This window comes from Pyxicephalus adspersus, chromosome 4 (genome assembly GCF_032062135.1).
Source record: "Pyxicephalus adspersus chromosome 4, UCB_Pads_2.0, whole genome shotgun sequence".
NCBI classification, from domain to species: domain Eukaryota; kingdom Metazoa; phylum Chordata; class Amphibia; order Anura; family Pyxicephalidae; genus Pyxicephalus; species Pyxicephalus adspersus.
The window spans coordinates 89,363,133-89,384,188 of NC_092861.1; the positions used below are offsets into that span (position 1 = coordinate 89,363,133).

Here is a 21,056-nt window from a genome sequence, read left to right on the forward strand (position 1 = left end):
GGGGGGGGATTATGAGTTTGATCCAGGTTGAGTTTCAGGAATCGGTCAAACATCCATAATGGGATGGCTGACAGGCAGCAAGAGACCTTATCCAGGACTGAGGGAGACAGATAGAATTGAGCGTCATCAGCACACAGATGGAACTGTAAGGAGGATATGAGATTACCGAGAGAGGAGGTGTACAGAGAAAAGAGGCCCGGTCCAAGGGCTGACCCTTGGGAAACCCCGACAGGTAAGAGAGTAGGAGAGGAGGAAATAACATTGAAAGAAAATTGAAAGGAGCGGTCAGACAGATAGGAAGCAAACCAAGAGAGAGCAGTGTCACTGATACCAATGGAGCGCATGATTTGTATTAGAAGGGGTGATCAACAGTGTCAAAAGCAGAGGATCAAGGAGAAGGAGGACGGAAAAGTTGCCTCAAGACATAGCTCTCATGAGGTCACTGGTCACCTTAGTAAGCAATGTTTCGGTGGAATCGGCAGCTTGAAAACCAGACTGGAGAGGCTAAAGGAGAGTGTTGGTGCTCAGGTAATCGGTGAGTCATTTGTGGACAAGGCGCTCAAAAAGTTTGAAAACATATGGGAGAGGGGAGATAGGATGGTAGCTTGAAGGTATGGAGAGGTCTAGTGAGGGTTTCTTCAGGTTAGGGAGAATAAAGGCATGTTTGAAAGCGGAGGGGTAGATACCAGTAGAAAGGGAGAGGTTGAATGGTTTTGGTTGGGGAGGGGCCAGGGTAGGGGAATGGGCACGGAGTAGATCTGAGGGAATTGGGACAAGCCGACAAGTAGTAAATGGAGATGAGAGAAGAGAGGAAACTTCATCCACAGTAACTGGCCTGAGGGAGTCCAGTGATGATTTACTGGTGGAAGGGGTGGATATGGTTGGAGTGGCCTGGTGAGCAGAGACATCATGTCTGATTTTGTCAATTTTATCTCCAAAGAAGGTGGTAATGTCTTGGGCAGAGCAGGTCTGGGGTTTAGGAGGGAGTCAATTGTTGAAAAGAGGCTGCGTGGGTTGGAAGCGGAGAGATAATTTTGCTTGGTGACAGGGAGTTCAGTGTTAAAGTTTTATAGCTTTGCTTTTTATTTGTAGTCCATGAAGTCAGCGCTGGGGCCAGATTTTCTCCACTTGCGCCCAGCTGCACGAACGGTCTTTTGTAGCTGTTGGGTGTGATTGTTGTGCCAGGGACGGGGATTAGCAGGAAGGGGGGAGCGGAAGGTGGCAGGAGCAACTTTATCCAAAGACAGAGAAAGAGCTTGGTTGAACCGAGTGGCAGCTTTATCTGGAGATGTGATTTTAGAGAGGGTAAAGTTAGGGACTTAAGGCAGTTTGAAAATAGGTTGTGGTCAAGGTTATGGATATCTCTCTGACATTATTCAGACCAGACACTTTTTATATGATATCTTTAGGATTTAGAAATATCAACTAATGATAATTTTTCAACGTCCATTTCTTAATTATAGCGAGTGTTCATTTCAGCTCATGACTATTCGGGAAAAAAGCATATGAGGAGTACCACCTGATTTAGAAGACAGGATGCCCATGTTCCTCCCACTTAGTAAAACCCACTATAAATTATGCACATTTTTTGTGAATGAAATCGAGGGTAGTTTTCTGCTGGCTGGAAAGTTCTATCTCACACAGGCTCTCACTAGGGGGGAGGACAAATGATTCTAACCACCAGTCCTTAAATTTAAAGAAAATTAAAATTAAAGAACGTCAACATATAACTGGGCATTGGAATTTTACATATACCTATACTGGTGTGCATGGACTAGATATATTTCCAGGATGAATCCTTCCAACCACACCTGTCCCAAGCAACCTTTAATCTTTACATCAAGACGTTGTCATCAAGTGAAGATTCAGTGCTTGCAAATGAATACAAGCAGCCCACCCACATACTGGTAGCAGAGGGATAATGAGTGAACCAGAGTGTTGGCTGTCAGGTGACCAAGAACCTCTATATGGGGGATAAAAAAAATACGGACTGTATTTACAGTGCTGATCAGCTGACTCCCAACCCCCCCCCCACACACACACACACACACACACAAAACCCTGGATTAGAATTATCGATTTGTACATACTCAATACAACTTAAACCTGTCAGCACTCCCAATATTTGTATGCTTCAGTTCCAAATTAGAACTGAAGAGTCAGAGTCAGTACTCCAATTTACATCTGTAACATTTGTAGAATCCAGAAAAATTAGCATGCCCTAGCTCCCAACTGTCCTGTTTTCGCCAGGACAGTACTAGTTTCTAGGAACAGTCACACTGTCCTAGCACACTTACGTATAAATCCCCCATCTGCCACTAGATGGTGCCAATACCCCATAAAGCAGTGTTTCTCAACCAGGCTTCCACAGAACCCCAGGGTTCCTCCAGAGTTTGCTACGGGTTCCTCAAGCACGGAGCAATTTTTGACTTAGATCAGTTTACCTGACACCAATGATCTTTATGACTATCTGTAAGGATGACATCTTCCCACTGGTGAACAATGTAAGGGACATTCATCCCACTGACCACATTAATGTACTGCGAGTTGTGAATATAGTAATTATAGCAGGGGTTCCCTGAGGACCTGAAAGTTATTTCAAGGGTTTCCCCATGTTAAAACGGTCGTGAAACACTGTTAGTTTTCAAAAGAATCAACAATGCTGATCTCAGCACCCCACATTTCCTCCTTCAGCTTGGTCGTTCTTGTGTACAGGAGGAACTTGTCACGGTCCCTTCCGTGACAGAAGTTTGAGGATCTGTCAGACAAGCTGCATGTGAGATTATCTGACAGCCTCTTTGTTTTCACTTGTTTCTGTGTTGTTGTTTGTAATGACCACTCCCCTTGTATCAGCTGCAGCTGGTGGTCATTACTGCTCCTCCATTTAGTCTGGCCTCACACTTCATGCTGTGCGGTTGATATTCACTGCTGGATTGTGAATAGCTGGAGTGTTGAGCCATCCTGTGTTCCTGTTCATATCTGCTATAAGATAAGTTGCTTTACTTTTGGTGTTTTGTAGGAAGGAACCAGCAGTCTCAAGCCAGACACTACTGCCAGGGCTATACAGGGCTAGTAGGGCCTAGGTTCCTGTGTATGAGTATTCCCACCATCAGGGGATGCTCATACGGTTAGGAGTTAGGGCTAGATTAGGGTGTCTGCAAGGGGTGACCATTCCCTTTTCCCTAGTCATTTGAGGCCTAGTAGTTAATACACCTTTCTGTTACCCTCCCCTCCCTGTTATACGTGACAGAACTTGTGTAAAGACAGCGGCAACTGAGGTAGGGGCCCATTTCCTTTTGGAAAACTAGATTCCAGAGGACGTTTTATGGATAAGAGAGGGGGCACACAAGCTTGCTGCCCTATTTACTATCCAGGAACGCCCCAAGCCTATCGAATGACCTGGTTTCCTAACCAGAGGGAACCCATGCCACTTTTTTCTTTTCTGGTCTTAGGGGAAAAAAAAAAATAGGATCTTACTTAAGTTTGGGAAGAGCAGTTTTATAAATCAAATGTGAACATGGGTTAAGACCTAGGGATGTTTTGTTTTGATATGTCTAATATTTTGTTGTTTGTGACTCTGTCTGCCTTCTCGGTTCATTTTTTGCCAGTTTTTTTTCTGTCTTCAACCCCACTTCCTTCTAAATTGTTAGCTTATAAAAGCGAGGTCCTCACTGTACTCATTCAATCAATTTCAATGTCCATAAAGTATGTTTGTGTTTATGGTACCCACTATCATCCACACCAGTGGCCACCAACTGGTGGTCCATGAGAAAATTTTGGGGGTCTGGCGGCCAGAGCCGCAGTACACATTCCCGTAGAAGTCCCAGGCTTAGGAAAGTGGGCGGGCTGTGTCCCTGATCATAACCCGCCCACTCTGCCATTGCAGGCTCAGATCTGCAAAGGGAGAGTGGGCGGGGCTACATCACAATACCGTTACTGTGGGGGTGGTTTTTCCCCCCTTTGATTGACACTCAGCTCCCCGCGTATGCGCGGTCAGGGGCCGGAGATTTTAGTGGTCCGCGGAGCCAAAAAAGGTTGGCGACCACTGATCTACACTGTAAATAATACTATGTCTACCTCTACAGCCCTATAGTACAGAGAAAACAGGAAGCTAATGCTTACTCAAATTCAAGTACTTGCACTGTGTGCAATTACAAAATACATTTATTGGTGTAATAAAATGATAGACCCGATTTTATATTACACCATCAAATTCATCTATACTGCGTTCTATCTGTATTTGGAGTTAGTTCCTTGTCAGGGAAAAATGTTGTTAGAGAGTGCACAACAGTTGAAAACGGCATGTAAAATGAAGGAATCTTTTAGGGTTTTTTTTTTTTTAAATGACAAATTGATAAACTAGCAAATTTCACACGTTGGATAATTACAGTGACCATATGGAGACTCCAAGGGACAGTTTCTAATACTGCTAACACACATCCCCACTTGGGGAATGGGCTGTACAGAACTTTGATATTTTCACAACACACTGGAGGTAGGTCTTACTTTACTGCCCTGACTCATGAAAAGTACCATGTTCTTTGACATAGAGAAATTGAATTTGCACTAGTGACCATTATGATTTAAGACATTCAACATTTTGTTGTCGAGAAATAGGGAATAATGTTAAATGCGAATGGGGTTTTCCTAGTGCCTATGAACATTTATAAGCAATCAAGGTTTCAGTCTGCCTGTACATCATACACAAAACATGTTGGCTTGAAACTTCAAAGAAAATGTCAAGTTTTCAAAGAAGAAAGTTTTAACAAAAGTAAAACAGAAATTCACAAGCTGAAAAACAAGGCCACCTACGAGGAAAGTGAAGTTAACTGTAGAGCCCTTTAAAGAGAAAATTCACAAATGTCCAGAAAGGGTAAATAATGAAAACCTAAACCAATTTAGATTACAGGTGTCCTAAAACAGAAGATTTAAAGACAAGGAACAAAATAGTTAACATCAATATGTTTGCATGTTCTAAAAATATTTCCACAATTTATAAAATGCATTGTTTGGAAAGGTTCATTAAAGACAAGCAAAAATGTAGGAGCACCCAAGTTGAAACTTTCCACAAGACTAAGGAATTCATTTCTAATTACCAGAAAAGAAGATGGTACACACAAAGGAATGAATGAAGTCGTAACTTGCATGTGTACTAAAAACAAATTCTCAATAAAAAGGGAGTGGAAAAGATCCCGGGTACCAGTGTAAGGGCAAACATATGTGCAGATGGGCAGGAAAATTTGATTTAAGAACTATACAAGGTAAAGGAATAAAAGGTAAAGCACAATAAAAAATAACCAAAATAGATATGCAGTAAGATCAACGTAACAACCACCTCAAATTTCATAGGGCTGGTGCTGTGGCATCAAGCAATCCCGCACAGATCCTAGCAACTGGCACCTTGCTGCTCAGTCTATCACATCACAGTGCCAGCTCTTAATAATGGAACATTGGACAATGGGTGGTAGTGAGTAGTAATGGACTGCTCACTGCCACCCCATTCATTTTTTTTTTTTTGAGCTGCCACAGAAACTGTGGAAGCTGTAACCACAGCGCAACCGCACTGCAAATCTGAACATGGTACTACCTCTAACAGGATCCTCTAATATGCATGACAGCTTCACCCTCTCCAATTGCTTTTACATTACCATTTACTGTGGTAATAAGCAGTCCCTTTCTGCAAGTAGCTCTTCTCCACAAAGCACAGAGCCAGTCACCTGACTTCACCAACCTCCTCACTCAAACACAATGCCTATCACTGTCTCCTTCACTCCAAGCATTTCTGCATACCTTATTCCTAAGTGCTGACCTAAGCCCACATACCTTATTCCTCACTTGCAGTCAGATCACCGAGCTTTAATAAATCAGACCCAATGTCTACACACCTTGCATTATGCAAAATAAATATAAGAAGCTATTTCTGATAAGAGGGCTTATATTACCTTCGGAAGTGTGTACTAGTCAACTGTTTCAGTAAATTAGGGGGAACAAAATTCTTTTTAAACCCAGGACATTCACAAAACAATTGAAAAACAAAAACCTTCTAGTAATTAAAGTGACCAGAAGGTGGTGCTAAAGTTCTTCTTAGAAAGTAGACACAAGATGTGCACACATCAATGTAAAGTTATTTTTCTCTGTGATCTAGTAAAATTTGAACTATTTATATATATAACCAAACTTTTCTTACTTACTCCCTTTAGATCTAGTAAATAAAACTGGGAAAGAAATGTATTATATCTGCAAAAAAAGGTCTGTTGAACTTACCAGAAATTTGCTGCTCCCTGCAACCCTACCCAGTCCACCTCTGAACTACTGAACACCCTCCTATATAATAGAGATTCTGACACTTTGGACACTTTGTAACCCTAGGACATGAAGCGCATTACAGCTGTGAAAATATCGGGAAAAATGGAACCTGAGGAATATCCCATAGCAATGAGAAAACATGATACCAGACTACAAACATCATCACCAACAAGGAGAAATAATGTGCTGACATCAGAAGAGAGTTAATATAATAGCTTGGGTCGCCAGTTTTAGTGCAACTGCCCCTTCTAGGTCCAAGATTAGTCTTGTTACCACACGGCAGTAAGGACTCATGGCACAAGGAAAGGCAAGTAACAAAGACATTGACAGCAGACAACAGTTAAATAGCCAGAACTGACCAGACGATTGTAGGAACACGATAGGAGCAACAACCTAAAAAGTTAGCTCTTTTGCTTTGTTCCAAACATCCTATTCACTATTATGCATCTTTAGATATGATGTAAACATTACACTGGCATTACTAACAATATTTTACAAGTCAAGTTTATCAGTCACTTAGCTGCGAGAGAAATCAGCTCTTAAAGCGCTGACATATGTTTTGCTTGAACAGCTTTGAATTAAGGAAAAAGTAGAAAAAAAGTCTGTAGTGCAGCAGTGCTGATAATAAAGAAGTCTATCCTCCTAGGTCGCACGCCAACAGTCCTCCTATGGGCAGCAAGGTCTTTTTCATTGCCAAAAGAAAGCCACTGAGATGTATTACTTTGTTATGTTGTTACTTTGTTGCTCAAAGATATGGCTACCAAGAGATACCTATAAGGCCAGAACAAGCAGTGTCAAGTTTCTGCCTCTTGTTGATCCGCATAAAATATTTCTGCCACCTCTCCATATCAAGTTAAGCTTGATGAAGAACCTTGTAAAGGCCATGGGTAAATCAAACTCCAAGGGTTTTCAGTACTGTATTAACATTCACTTGAATGGTGCTTACATTTTAGTAGAAAATACATACATATACAATGTTAACTATAATAGTACTCATAACTCAGGAACTGTACACGTTAGGGAAGAACAGATCTGAAATCTGCTCGAAAAACTAATTTAGAAAAGTTTGCTGTGGTTTCTGATGATTATCAAAACTATTTTTTTGATAATTCCTACCAACTTTTTTGCAGGCTAAACCCACCATATTTGCAATCGCCTTTCAGGAAAGATAGGATTGCTTAGCCATGGCTTGTCTACAGCATTCTTTATCCCCCTAACACATGGATAATATTAAGGTTTTCATATCTGAACAGGTGTTCTAACCCTGATAATCCACAGCTAAGCAAAATGTTTGCCCATATACTTAGTAAAAGTAAATTAATTTCCAACAAGTTATAAATGGAACTAAAAACCATAGCAGTTGGTCATCATACAAGCTTCATGTATGCAGAACCATTACTGCAAAGATGAAATGCTATACGCTGTGCTATATTCACACTTACAGCGGAGTAGTAGAAGACAAGAAATGACATACATTTAACACTTACTTTCATTATTAATCAATGGCTGGTGTCAATCATTTGTTTGCACAGACACCACTGCTATATTCATCTCATCAGTCCTTACCCAATACTCAAATTGAAACACATTATATACAGATCAGCACATTCATGTTTACTGCCTGGTGCATGATCTACAGTGTTTCATGGGGTAATTATGTGTAAGGTAAAATCTAGTGAAGGTCAGATGGCCAGATTGCTTATGGTCTATTTGTAGAAATACATTCACTGATGTGTACACAAAACAACAGTTAACAGGTCTGGAAAGAACACTAAAGCTGCTGCAACGCATACAGATATTTATCTGTTGAGGTTTTGTTGATACTTTAACCTAGAGCTACATAGGCTACTTAGAATGTTTATGCATGTTCACATGAAAGCTGGAGTGTCACAGACTTTCCAGAGTAGGTGTGATAGTATATAAAAAGTGAACTTCTCACTGCTAACAAAACATAGAGAAGCCACATCCTTTAGAGAATACCTACAAAGCATAAATATATAATTTAAGTACAAGTGCACATGTAGGGGGATAAAAAGAATGGTACCATAAATAAACATAGCATTTATTGCCAGAGGACCATATCTACTGACAGGTAGAAATAGCTATCTTTAGATCAAGATATTTTTAAAGCTAAAACTCTGCAAAAAAAAAAAGGCTTTGCACACCCAGAGGTTACCATTTAAATGTAGCAGTGACATCATCATCAGAAAACTATAGGGGTGCTGGTAAATGACTTGCCATTCTGCATAGTCTTACAGAAGGCCATAGAAAGCAAACACATTTGCTTATTCCAGCATTCCACCTATATTTATGGAGGAAGCGGAACTAAAATTAAGAATGAAAAAAAGTTGTAGGCAGATTTATTGGAATCCCATTCTGAAGGGGCTCAATGTACCTTGTCAGGTATCCCGGCATACCCCTGGAAGTTATAACATTCCTGCTAACAATCTAAACCTAGAAGAGCACCATAGTAAAAAAAACTTGTGATCAAGAAGGAAAGCTGACTGTTATTGGAGAAGAGAGATTACCTGTCTCTTCTGCAATAAACTTGCCCACTTACAATTGTTTTTACAATTTATGTTTAATTTCTCCTTAAATGGCCAATTAACTTCTGTGTTGCACTGGAGCACCGGGGGGGGGGGGGCTGCACTATTGTGCAGATGTTCACATTATGTGTGATCTCCTAGTTGAAGCCAAGATTTGTATAATACAGCACCCAGAGATATTCTTATCTGACGTACATGTTATGTACCTCCCTATATGTAGATCAAAATCATCAAATATTCCACATATCTGCATGCCCAGGAATAATCACTCACTTAAACTTTACAGAAATATGTAAATTAAAGCTACATCCAGGCATATTGGCAAAACTGGTGTTTCATTATTTCAATTCATTATTTATTAAATTCCAATTCATTATTTAATAACAAATATAGGGTATTTTACTATACTTTTATCACTAAGACTGTAAGAGACAGGGACAGCACTAGGTGCCAGTCAGGTCTGCCCCATGCACATGTGCTGATAAGTCGTGTGCTGCTCTCCTTCACTGTGCAAGGAAAGGCTGGAGCATAGAAGTGACCTTCCTGTATGGTTTAGCTGGACTAGAATAATACAACTTTGGCATGTAAGTTAATCTCCAATATGCATTTAAAGAGTGTATTTTTTCATTTGCCTTGAGTTTACCTTTAACACACAATATAGCTATTCTAATAGGCTATATCTGTTTAGAAGGAAAGTTAATACTTCCAAAAGACCATACCCTGAATCAAAGCAATTCTAATTGCACAAAAAAAATGCCAAATTGTTTATGTACAGCAAATCCTATTAAAAAGGGTATCAAGTGTGAGACATGCAAACTGTTAAAATGCTAATAACCTTTTCTTAAAAATGCGCTTTTATATTAAAAATATTTTATTTCAAACAAATATGACCATTCCGTAAAAAGTAAACATCCATACTGAAATTGGAAGACAAGCATATGGTTACCAAATTCTGCATCAGTAAAACTGCTGGTGTAAATAAAAACTCATTTGTGGAAAAAAAAGCTCAGGAAAAATATGCTTGTGCAGCAGAGTTTTGTCAGTAGATATTATTTTCTATCACTATGTCCAAAATACCATAAAGCACCATCTATTGATCCGGCAACCGATACATGTTGAATATTTAAAAGTAGCACTTAAAATCCCTGCTGAAAAGGATGACATACAAAAATAAAAATACTTTCTGGTACAGGTACGTAGATATATGCCTTCTTTTCAGGAAAAACTGTACATAAAATCAGAAGTGCACATTGTAAAAATGGATCACAAGAGTAAAGAAAGTAGGAAAACAGTTTAGAAAGAAACTGCTTGCTTTATCTGGCAAAAGCTTTTTTCTGGCTCTCTTTCACAAAGTCATCAGGGGAAGGGGTTTGAAAATCAAAAGGGATCAGTGCTGGGTGACCCGTGTCACTAATCATGGCTGATGAGTTACATTCCTGGTCCTGAAGAGTCTTTAAGACAGTGTTCTTGCGTGGTTTTGGAATGTATTTATAACACAAACATAATGCAAATGCAGAGGGTCTGGCTTTTAAAGTCTTTACCCAGTGGGTCTTTTTTTTATGAATCTTAGAAACTTTTTGAGAGTAAGGAGATCTGTAAATTGAATGTTTTGATTCTAGAGGTTCTGAAGATACTGACTTTGCATTTATAATTTGGGGATAAGTGTCATTGGGTTCGCCAATGAGAAAGCGGAGATCAATATTTGTATCAGTTTCAGTCAAGGACATAGGAAACACATTGGGGTCCTCAGGAATGGGCTTCTTAGACTCAGCAATTAGATCAGACAGGGAAATATGTGGCTCTGCAACAGCATCCGGCTGATTAACAGATAGTGATGACAAGGATGTTGTCAAGTATGGAACATCATTTAATGACAGATCTGAAAACTGAGAAAAAGGTAAAAGGGAGCCAGTGTGCAATTCTACACTGGGATTCCTCTGTGGAGTTTCAATAGTAAGGTCTTGGAGGGAATTCCTCTCTTTATGCTCCAGAATCAGATCTGCCAGTGATGGACTTCCAAATTTAGGCACAGACAAATTTTCTCCATCAGAGGACATACTATCCTCAGAATGTAAAACTGAACTAAGACTGCCGAACAAATTAATTGGTTCATTTAAGACATGATTTTCTGCTATGAGGTGTTTAGGAAGAGAGGATGCTTGCAAACTGCTCAAGGCACCCAAAGTGTCACAGTTTACAGGATCTGTTTGATCTGAACCCTTGGCAGATCCACTTTTTAAAAAGTCTAGCTGCAATTCCTTTAAATTTGGAATATGGGCAGTAAGATTAGAGGTTGTGGATATTTCAAGAGCTTTAGTTGTTGGCAGATCTGAACTTTCTGAGATGTTTGAATATGAAAGTAAATCAGACAGACTCATTTCAGTCAAAGCAGCGGGTTTTAAACTACTAGGGTTTGCATGTGAACTTTCATTTATCAGGGCAGATAAAGACAGGCAAGGTGGAAAGTCAGAAATTAGATTTTCCTTTCCATTGTCAGTCAGGTCAGTAGGTTGTCTTTTCCTTGTAGCAAGATACTGTGAATTGTGCTGAGCAGGAGAACATAAAAGGCGGTCACTGGATAAACTGTGTTTAGAAAAATAAATGGCTTCTTACCTTACGATGGCCAAAATTTTTCATGACAAAAAGAATAAAACAATCGGTCCAGGCACAAATTCAACAGCACAGGGAAGACGGGAAAAAGAACACAGAAAGGCATTTATTTGCCAAATATCACAATGAGATCAGTGATGTCATTAATTAAAGAAAAAAAAAGTTTATGTATATCTTTATGCTACATAACAACACATACAATACAGGTGTTTCAGGTTCAGTGGCAAACTTCTACCTGTGCCAAAACCTGTACAGTCCCATATGTTAGGTATAAGCCCAATATTTCAGATGATTGGATGTTTACATGTTGCGTTAGCTAGGGTCAGAAGGAATTATGATTAAGGGTCAGGTTAGAGTATGGTGTACTGCCAAGTTCCCTTTACAAATTAGTGAGCCAATACACCAAAGCCAATTTTCTCCCTTCATTTGAGAACAAGTAAAAAGAAAAAAAGAATTAGAAAGTACATCTAATGCCAAACTTTTTCTAGTTTTAAATAAAAGTTTAGAATAGTTTAAATTCCTGACAGTCTACATGTGTTACCCGTATCTAACTTCGGATATATAATTACTTCGTCACAAAGACAAGACATGATTAACAAAAAAATAAATTCAAAAGCTACCTTTTGCTGGTTTCCCAGTAGAGTGCAGATCTTGGCTTATAGGCTTGGCGCTTGTGTTGCAATCCTGTTTGAACACTAGATCAAGGGCCTTTGGGACATCAAACTGACATTTTAATGCTGCGTCGATCATAGCTTGTTCTGAAACAGACTCTCCCAGGACTTCCCTCATGGACTCCAGGCATGAGTATAGGCGAGCTAGACATACAAAAATGACATTATTCATATAAAACTTAAGGATTTTCAAAAATAAAAAACACTTAAACAGGTCCTCGAAATTTATTACAGATGGCACCAAGCATCAGAATTCTTGGTTACATGCACACTATTTTTTTATGAGCATTATTTCTGAGCATATCAGATATTATCACTTACAGACACCACAGTACTATGCACTACAAAGCCACTATCACTATCCTTGCTAAGGTATCTACTAGGGGTAACATCTACTTCCACAACAAAAAGGGTTATACATATATTTATTATGTTGGTGCTATATAAATCCTGTTCATTAATAACAATAGAATATGTAATGCTATAAATCCTGATGTATTTAACAGTAGACTATTATATGGTTATGAGTGGACTTCAGGACTTCCTCAGGTGCATCTTGATGGGCTGTTCCAGGATATTGTAACTCCCACACGTTCAGTCAGTCCTGGCAGCTGCAGAGGAAGCTGGGAAATGCCAGGTATCCCAGCATCCCTGCATGCATAGCTTTTTTCAAAGTATAGGACAGTATAAGACAGCAATCAGGCTATTAAGTATGGTTTATTGTAGAAGGGTCATTGCTTGTCCTCTGCAGTTAAAACCTGCCTGATTGCAGAAAAAGCTGACTTATCCACCCATGTTTCGGCATCAACATCTTCCTTCTATTTTTCCACTTCCAGATCTTCGGTCATATTGAGTGGCCATGTCAGGATGACTTAAACACATGCCATTCTGGCACACGCAAGGTAAGCCAGAATGCTGGATTTTCCTGGCAAATTAGGCTGATGGGCAGCAGTTTGTATGACCAGGCAGATCATTAGTATGTGGCATACACCTAGGGTTTGCATTACAGTGTTGCAACCAAGCAGTGCAGCAGTTTATATATTTAGGATAATACCCAAGTAATATCCTTTTAGCTGGGCGCACCACCCGACACTTTTTAGTAACCACCTGGTTGTTTTTTGGTGCTTACTGAAGGGTTGGGTCACAATACAGGGGTGCGACCGTCCTACTATTTCTTTCCACCCGGCTTTAAAAAAAATTCTAGGTTGAACACTGTAATCTTACCTTGATCAAACGAACTCAAAGCAATATTTGAAGCTTTTGGTTTTTCAAGTTCTTCATCTTCATACTCCTCCTCCTCTTCCAGAGGTTCAGTAAAGCTTGAGTGTCTGTCACGCTTGGAATATATGAACTGAGCAGCTACAATAAAAAAAAAAGAGTAGGCTTACTTATGCAGATAATAACAAGATGATCAATGTCAAACGAAAATATAAAAGAGCATTTCATATATAGTAAATGTTAGTATTAAAACACAAATTACAGCAGATTAGGCTAACTGGAGATGAATTTTCACACACATCTTCTGCATTTTAACTTTTTTAAATAAACAATTATTACAATGGTTGTATTTACCTTATTTTAAGACACACTAAAAAAAAAAAAGACTTTTTTTTAGCAAGTCCTGAAACCGTACAACAGAAAAAAGGGTGTACTTTCTTTTTCTCATGACTGCATATATGTAAATTGATTTACTGGCCACACAATCTGTAATTTTGTTGAGCCAATCTAGTATTACTTACACGGCTGGCAAACCTGTTTCCTTTGGTCAATGATGTACCGTAGTTTCCTTAAGTATCTCTATTTAAGCCTTCTTACTTGATGATTATTTCTTAACACTACTAACCAATGTGTAGTAAGGTTACTCGGTAGCAGTACAGATAAACCAGAAAGCAACAGGACACTCTTTGTGGCTGTGTAGTGTGAACTATAGCATTACAAGAACAATATGACCCTAATTTGTGTATTTATTTCATTTAATGTTCTTCTGAAAGATCCATTTGAAGCGCACAAATGGAAGTAGAAAAAAAATGTGCATGGACCTAAACATGTTTTGAGAAGTAATTTCCAATAAAAGAGGCAATCGTTATTTCTATTGATTTGTTTTCTAGTTGAAATGATTTTCCTTGTGTTTCCTTCTTCTGTAAACACTGTTTGAAATAAAGAATTAATGTTTGCTTGTTCAAGTAGTCAACAGTTTTCATGAGGAGTACTTAATTACAATATAGTTGACAATCGAAAATCCGGCCATCAATAATCCGGTTCTTTCAGTTTTCTGGCATGAATTTCAGAGCGCATTTTCAATAAAGTACACTGTTTGGCCACTAATGTTTTCATGGCGCTGTTCTGCAGAAAAAGCTGTTAAGTCTTGCTTGCTAAACTAAATACACGTTGAGATGTCCCTGCTGCCTGCTCTCCGGAACTGTGCCAGATGTCCGTGGGTGCTGCGAGGGGAAAGCTGCCCTGTGTGTGGAAGTAAGCATAACTTTCAAAAATCCTCACTCCTCAGGTCCAGAGGTTGCCGGATTTTTGAATGTCAACTGTATATGATTGTACATGTAAGAAAAAGTATAGAATAATGATTCTCAACCAGGGTTCCAGCAGAGATTATTGGGGTTCCCTGAGCAATGTGTGCTTTTCAGGTTAGTTTTAGTGACATCAATATTCATTTTGGCTCTCTTTAAGGTTGATATTATTCTCTAAGACCAACAGGCTAATGTACTGTGAGCTGTGAATATAGTAATTTTAGCAGGGGTTCTCTGAGGACCTGAAAGTTAATTTAAGGCTTCCCCACATTAAAAACATTGAGAAAGTCAAGAAAGAGTATTAGAAAAAAAAAGCTTTCCCACAAGTAATGATATAAATCTTTAACACATAAAATGGCACTAGTTTTTCAAAAGGTGAGCAACAAATAATATACTAACAAATATAGTGTATATGCCCTAAATTCTACTACTTATACCTCATCATTACTAGGCAATGAAACCATAAATAAGAACATCCATATATGTGATTGAAACATCTACTGAAAAGGCCCTTTGACAAAGTCTTTAAAACTTTTGTAATAAAGTGTCTCTTAGCGGTCAGAGGACCATCAAAATATGTTCTTCCGCCAGGACTTATTTTCAGTGTAAACCACAGATTATTAGATACCCCTATAGCTGTCAATCACACACAGAACCTCAACACTAAATCAGCTCTAATCTTAGTGAAATGGAACAACTTGCTTAATGAAATAAACATAAAGATGGAGGGACTGACAGCACAGGACAAGATAAATGAAGTATAACTTTTCATCAAACTTTTCATCATGTACTTACACAGCCTCGCAAGTGTTCAAGAAAAATTATTTGTGGATATCTTAATTCAATTATTTTCAAAACTGATTAGTCTATTATAGAAGTAATTTCTTCATGTATTATTACTTTTTTCTTCTACAATTTCTAGTTGTTTTTAAAGCTATTGCATCACTATCTGCTGACTAGATACCATTAGATACAAAAGGAACTCCATGCAAGCCCAGATAAGCATTTATAGAAACATTTTTACTTGCCAGGGGGATTTGTAATTCTGAGCAATCACTCTTGTAATCCAGACACCCTTTCTAAGCAGCACAATTAGTTTCACACACAATACGCTTATTTATTTCACAGAAAATTACTACAGTGAGCATCAAAGGAAGATAACTCAACCAAGCTGGCCACATAGATGGCGGACAGTGCTCCTACTTTTGAATATCTTTTCTAGCAGAAGGATGGTGTCAGGTCATCAGCTTAGCTGTACTGTTAATAGATTATGGTTACTAAACTACAATAACTACAATGTTCCAAAAAAAACTGTATTATTCCAGAAGGGGAAAAAGATGGGAGCAAGATACTGTGATATCTTGGCTAACGAAGATCATTTGTTCTCGGAATCACACTCGTTAGCCGAAATGAAAATTTAGCTCAACGTGGCTGTAATTTGTTATCGTGCATCCACTATGCATTCGTTAGGCGAGGCCGAAACACAGCAGAAAAAATCTTTGTTAGCCGAAAAAATTGTTAGAGTCACTCGTTACCCAAAGTATCACTATATACCTATGAGAAGAACAATTTTCTACTATTAGCGGAAGACACAGACAACAGCGGGCTCCTGTGCAAAACTGCTTTGGGGCTGCTGGGTCTGGAGCACTTTGCACCTCTCTATGTCCACCCGTGCCTAGCATGGAGTAACAAATCCTCCTCCACAATCCTGCTATACACATTTCTAAATGTTGGTGACAATGCACACTGGAACTGCTAAAATGATTTTGAGATACATCCATTTGGTCAGTAATTTGTCAATGTACATCAGCACCTGCATTTTTGGCAGAATACAATCTGTATGTACTACACTTCATCCTAAAATAAATGCTGCACTGGAGGTTGTCTCACTAGAACCTCACTAAACCTATTGAAAAACAAAAAACAATTAAAATGATCCAAATTCCAGCAATGTTGGTGGGTAGGGATCAGAGTACAAACATCCGGGTCTACAAATAAATGCTTTCATGAAAGATGCACTAGGATAACCTTGGATTGAAACATTAATAGACAGACCCAATGCTGCAAGGAAATAAATAACCAGTGGCCATAAAACAAAACTTCCAGCATTTACTTAGAAAATATAAAGTGAGAAATGTTTACATATGTTCCTAAACTACAACAATGACCTCTTGTTTGAGGACAGTTGTACACACACAGCTAAGAAAGCCAAGTGACAGAACATCTTCTACAAGTGCATGCTAAACGTCAAGGATTTAATCCAGACAAGTGTCAGCATGCAGCTCTTGTTGAGGGGAGTAATGCTCCAACCAAAGCTTTTTTTATTGGGTCAAATAAGTTAATCTAAACTTTTCATACTCAAGGGTATACATTAACAAAATGTAAATAGATGAAATGTGAGGTATATAAAAGAATAACAAGTGCCTGGCAGCTAAAATCCTAGCTAATGTTTTATAATTGAAGGATTTCTTTCTTTGTCTTGCCTGAGCCCCTATATAGAAAACTTCAATCAATGTTCATTTTAACACAGCCAAAATGTTTCCAAACACCTGCCTAAGAGAACACTTCCAAAGAACATATATGCTGCCTGTCACTCTGGGAAAGGTGAAAACTAAGTGCCTGGAGCGCTTGGGAAATTACCTGAGTTGAGGAAATAATAGCAAGCATGTACAATATATTTCAGGCATAAATCTGGACTATTTCATCATAAATCAAGGAAGGAAAGGAGAAGAAAGAAAAACAGTTTATCTGAAAATCTACATCAACTGATGTGATATGTTAAAGAGAAGAAACAATTCAATTAGGTGCAGTGTTTATTCCATTCACTGAACACAACATTGTAGCAACTGTTTTAGTAACAAAAAATGGCAATAACCTTAAAATGCCGAGCTTGGCCATAATTTATTAAAGTCTTTGTGCAGACAAAACGACTCTTGACTGTTAGATAGAATAAGGAGAGGTAAAGACACCACCTATCAGCTGTGTCCTGCTGAGAAGATTTACCTTTATCTCCTGTCCTAAAGGCACAACAAGAAATAAGAGGAAAATTTCAAGTAATAAAAGTTTCAAATCTTAAATAGTTTATACTTGTACATTTATCCCTGCTTGAAGATAAAAGTTGACCTCTTGATCAGGTGAAACTTTCCAGTTTTGGATTTTCCATCACTTACAATTACGTTTACAGTACAAAATGAGGGCTGAAATTTTATCTAATATTTAATCCTATAAATCAATAAATAACTTGAAAGACCTCTAAACGTGGTAATAAATTTAATGGCAAATGTCATGACTATGGAGTTTGTAAAGATCTGCCTAATATGTCAGCACTATATAAATACTAGATAATATTTTCAATAAAATAATGTTTTACCCCCTATGGTATTTGTAAATACTTATAGTTTAGCTTCATATTCATATAATGCAAACAATGGATCAACACCACCTGACCTATACAATAAACCTGAAAGTGACACGTGTAGTACAAATTGGGTCAATTTTCCCATGATGCATATCAACTAAAAAGACTCTGGCAAACGACACATTCACATGTAAACACAACATGGTTAAAAAAATAAATAAACAAAAAAATGGTACCAATCTCTCGAGTCCTAGATATTAAAACCCCAAAGATTCAGTGTGTCCAACCACTGTAACCATTCATCTGGTATGTTGGATCTAGCACCAGTTTCCCCCACCAGCTCATATGTCATACGGAGATGTACCAGCCTAAGACACAAACTAGTATGCAGCTCATCCAACTAGCCAATTAACATATATATATATATATATATATATATATATATATAGTCTGTCTAAATAAAACACTTTACCTGTAGTCTCTAATGAGGGAGAGAACTCACTATGTTTCCTACCAGCTCTAAGCTATGAAACATTTATGCAATTTTTGTTTTATGGCTGGGTAGTGGGTAAATAGGTGCTTTATAACAGCGGTCGCCAACCGGTCGTCTGCGGAGAAAATTTTGGGGGTCCGCAGCTCTGGTCAGTGCACCCCCGAGCGGGGTCGGGATAAGGTTGGCGACCACTGCTTTATACAATATATCATTTGTAGGCATATAGCCATGCAGTGTGCTTTTTGATAACAAATACATTTAAGGAATGCTTGGACCTAAATTTTTCAGGCTTCTGTAGGCTTTTTTACATCATGTAAATGCTTGCAAAAGCCTTGTAAAAAATAGTGTAAATGAAAAAAAGAATGTTTTTTGTGCAGGATTTTACAATGGTTCAGAAGCATCAAGGGACATTCGGCCATTCAAACATCTCCATAGACTTGTATTGAACTGCATATAATAGCTTCAGCGAGCTTTTATAGGCTTTCATAGGCATTTTTAAAGCTAGGGTATCATTTGCTGAACAGAAAAAACATACCTTTTGGGTTTAAAAAGTCAGAACAAACACCTATAAAGCCTGTACACTTGCAATTGCAAGTGTTTTTTTGTCTGAAAACATTCCTGGAAGCCTTGTTATGCAAAGTAAGCTTCCAGAAGCATTAAACACCTCCATCAGTGTTTATTGGAAAACAAACCTGTGGCTGGTGAAATACAATAGTCATCTTCGACAGACTGTCCATACATATCATCATCCTCAAAATCTGAAAAAAAAAATAAAGATTTAAAATATAAAATGTTTAAATCAATCAATGACACATTAAAGAAAATCTACAATAAACGTGTGTAATCAGAACTAATGTGACTAAATAAATGTATATTTTACAGTACTTCAAGGAACCTTTCTCTCTCTTTACACACATATAATCTTTCGTAGCATATCTTCCCCCTCCCCACTTCACCCATAACTTCCCTTGCAGGGCTCCCCTATTTTTCACCATTCCACCCGGATTTCTAGAAGTAACACTGCTTGCTGTATGCAGCATAAACCATTGCGATCCACCGAGCTTTGGAAGGCACTCAGCCTGGCATCTCTGACAATCTGTGCGTCACACTGGAGGATGCCATGTCTGAACACTCGGCTATAGAGGGACTGAATTCCATGCACATAGTAAAGCGGACACATTGTATTCATTATATTCCTCAATAGCTGTAAAAGATAATAATCTAATTTGTACACACCAGACATCATTACCAATGCAGATATTACCCTATTAAAGTGATGTACAGAACATTTTGTTTGGTAAGAGAGTGAGCAGCACTCGCTGTGCCCTCCTTCCAGTTGTTTCTGATTGATCATTCATTTATTAACCTGTGGTGGCATTGGGGGGGCTGTCCACCTCAGACCCCCCCCCCATGACCTTAGGCACTTGTATCATGGGAGATTGGTTGGGTGCTCCATGAAAACATTGACTTTTACCATTTACTTTATGTTCTTTTTGGCTAATCTCAGTATGAAGAATGTGATGGAGGGAGGGTTCAGGGAATGGAAAACCCTGATCATTATGCCGTGAGTGGTCATGTTTTGTTAGCATTCCCTTACCCTGAGAGATAAAGGTGATCTGTAGTCTATGAACCCCATAAACTAATCAGTGAAAAATCTAATCCCCAGCAGAGGTGTGTGAATAGTACACAATGGGCACAGCTGACTATACAGCTCCGAGAGCAGAATCTGTGACCGGGGAGGGGGAGATGGTGGCTGCCCTGAAGTCCCAGAAGTGTTGATTTTCTGTGAGAATGGGCACCATCATCTACCCCTGGCAAAGTGTTACACTTTATTGCTATGACAGGGCCTCTTTAACTCTAAAAAGCCCCACAGCACCCCACCTCCACTCAGCACCCCCTGGTGGTAAGTAGAATATAACAAGTAAACATTAAGGGAATGTTCATGGTGTCAGCAGCTTCCTCTGCAGCATACAGCTGGCTCTGTGTATACATAGTCCTGTGTACACACTGACAGCTCTTCCATATGTCCTCACACTACAGGAAGGCCTCCACACCACCCCGCCCCCTTAAGGGCCACGAGTTCATCTCCTCACCCTCATCATAGTTGTAGCCGCGTACGTTCCGGTGCCGAGCCATGGTATACTGTCACGTGTCCCCTCTCGCTTTAGTCTTTACCACCTGCACCTCATCTCCCCCAAGCAAAACTACACCGGCGCCAAGACTCCGCAACCCAACGTCACCATCCCCCGCTGTGTCGCACCAAGCGGACCGGCCGCTAGAGACCCATAACACAGTAACACGTGCTCCAAGACTTGTCTCTCGAAGACGTACATGTGTTAAGGCGGAGGCCATCTTTCCGAAGACCAAACCTCGCTGTATTCCAATGTACATCCGCCTGAACGGTTAGTGAGGACATAGCCTAGCAAAAAAAAAAAACAAGCTTTTTTTTTCAATTAGTTTTATTAAGCGATACAAAGTAATCATTACGTGTGTAATATCACAAAGGCAAAAGGCATACAGGAAACCGTGTGTGCAAGTGTATTAGAGCTC

General features: G+C 39.0%; 1 protein-coding gene across 1 annotated transcript in view; it reads right to left on the reverse strand.

Moving 5' to 3' along the window:
* The window catches only part of HBS1L (HBS1 like translational GTPase), a 44,918-nt gene extending 24,141 nt beyond the window's left edge, over positions 1 to 20,777 (reverse strand). Inside the window, exons 1-5 of the mRNA XM_072410225.1 lie at positions 20,600 to 20,777; positions 19,199 to 19,264; positions 13,358 to 13,492; positions 12,083 to 12,277; positions 10,175 to 11,460 (exon numbers count right to left, since the gene is read on the reverse strand). Coding sequence (XP_072266326.1) covers positions 10,175 to 11,460; positions 12,083 to 12,277; positions 13,358 to 13,492; positions 19,199 to 19,264; positions 20,600 to 20,642 — 1,725 coding nt within the window. The 5' untranslated portion in view covers positions 20,643 to 20,777. The remainder of the gene's footprint in view (positions 1 to 10,174; positions 11,461 to 12,082; positions 12,278 to 13,357; positions 13,493 to 19,198; positions 19,265 to 20,599) is intronic.
* Between the last annotated feature and the right edge of the window lie 279 nt (positions 20,778 to 21,056).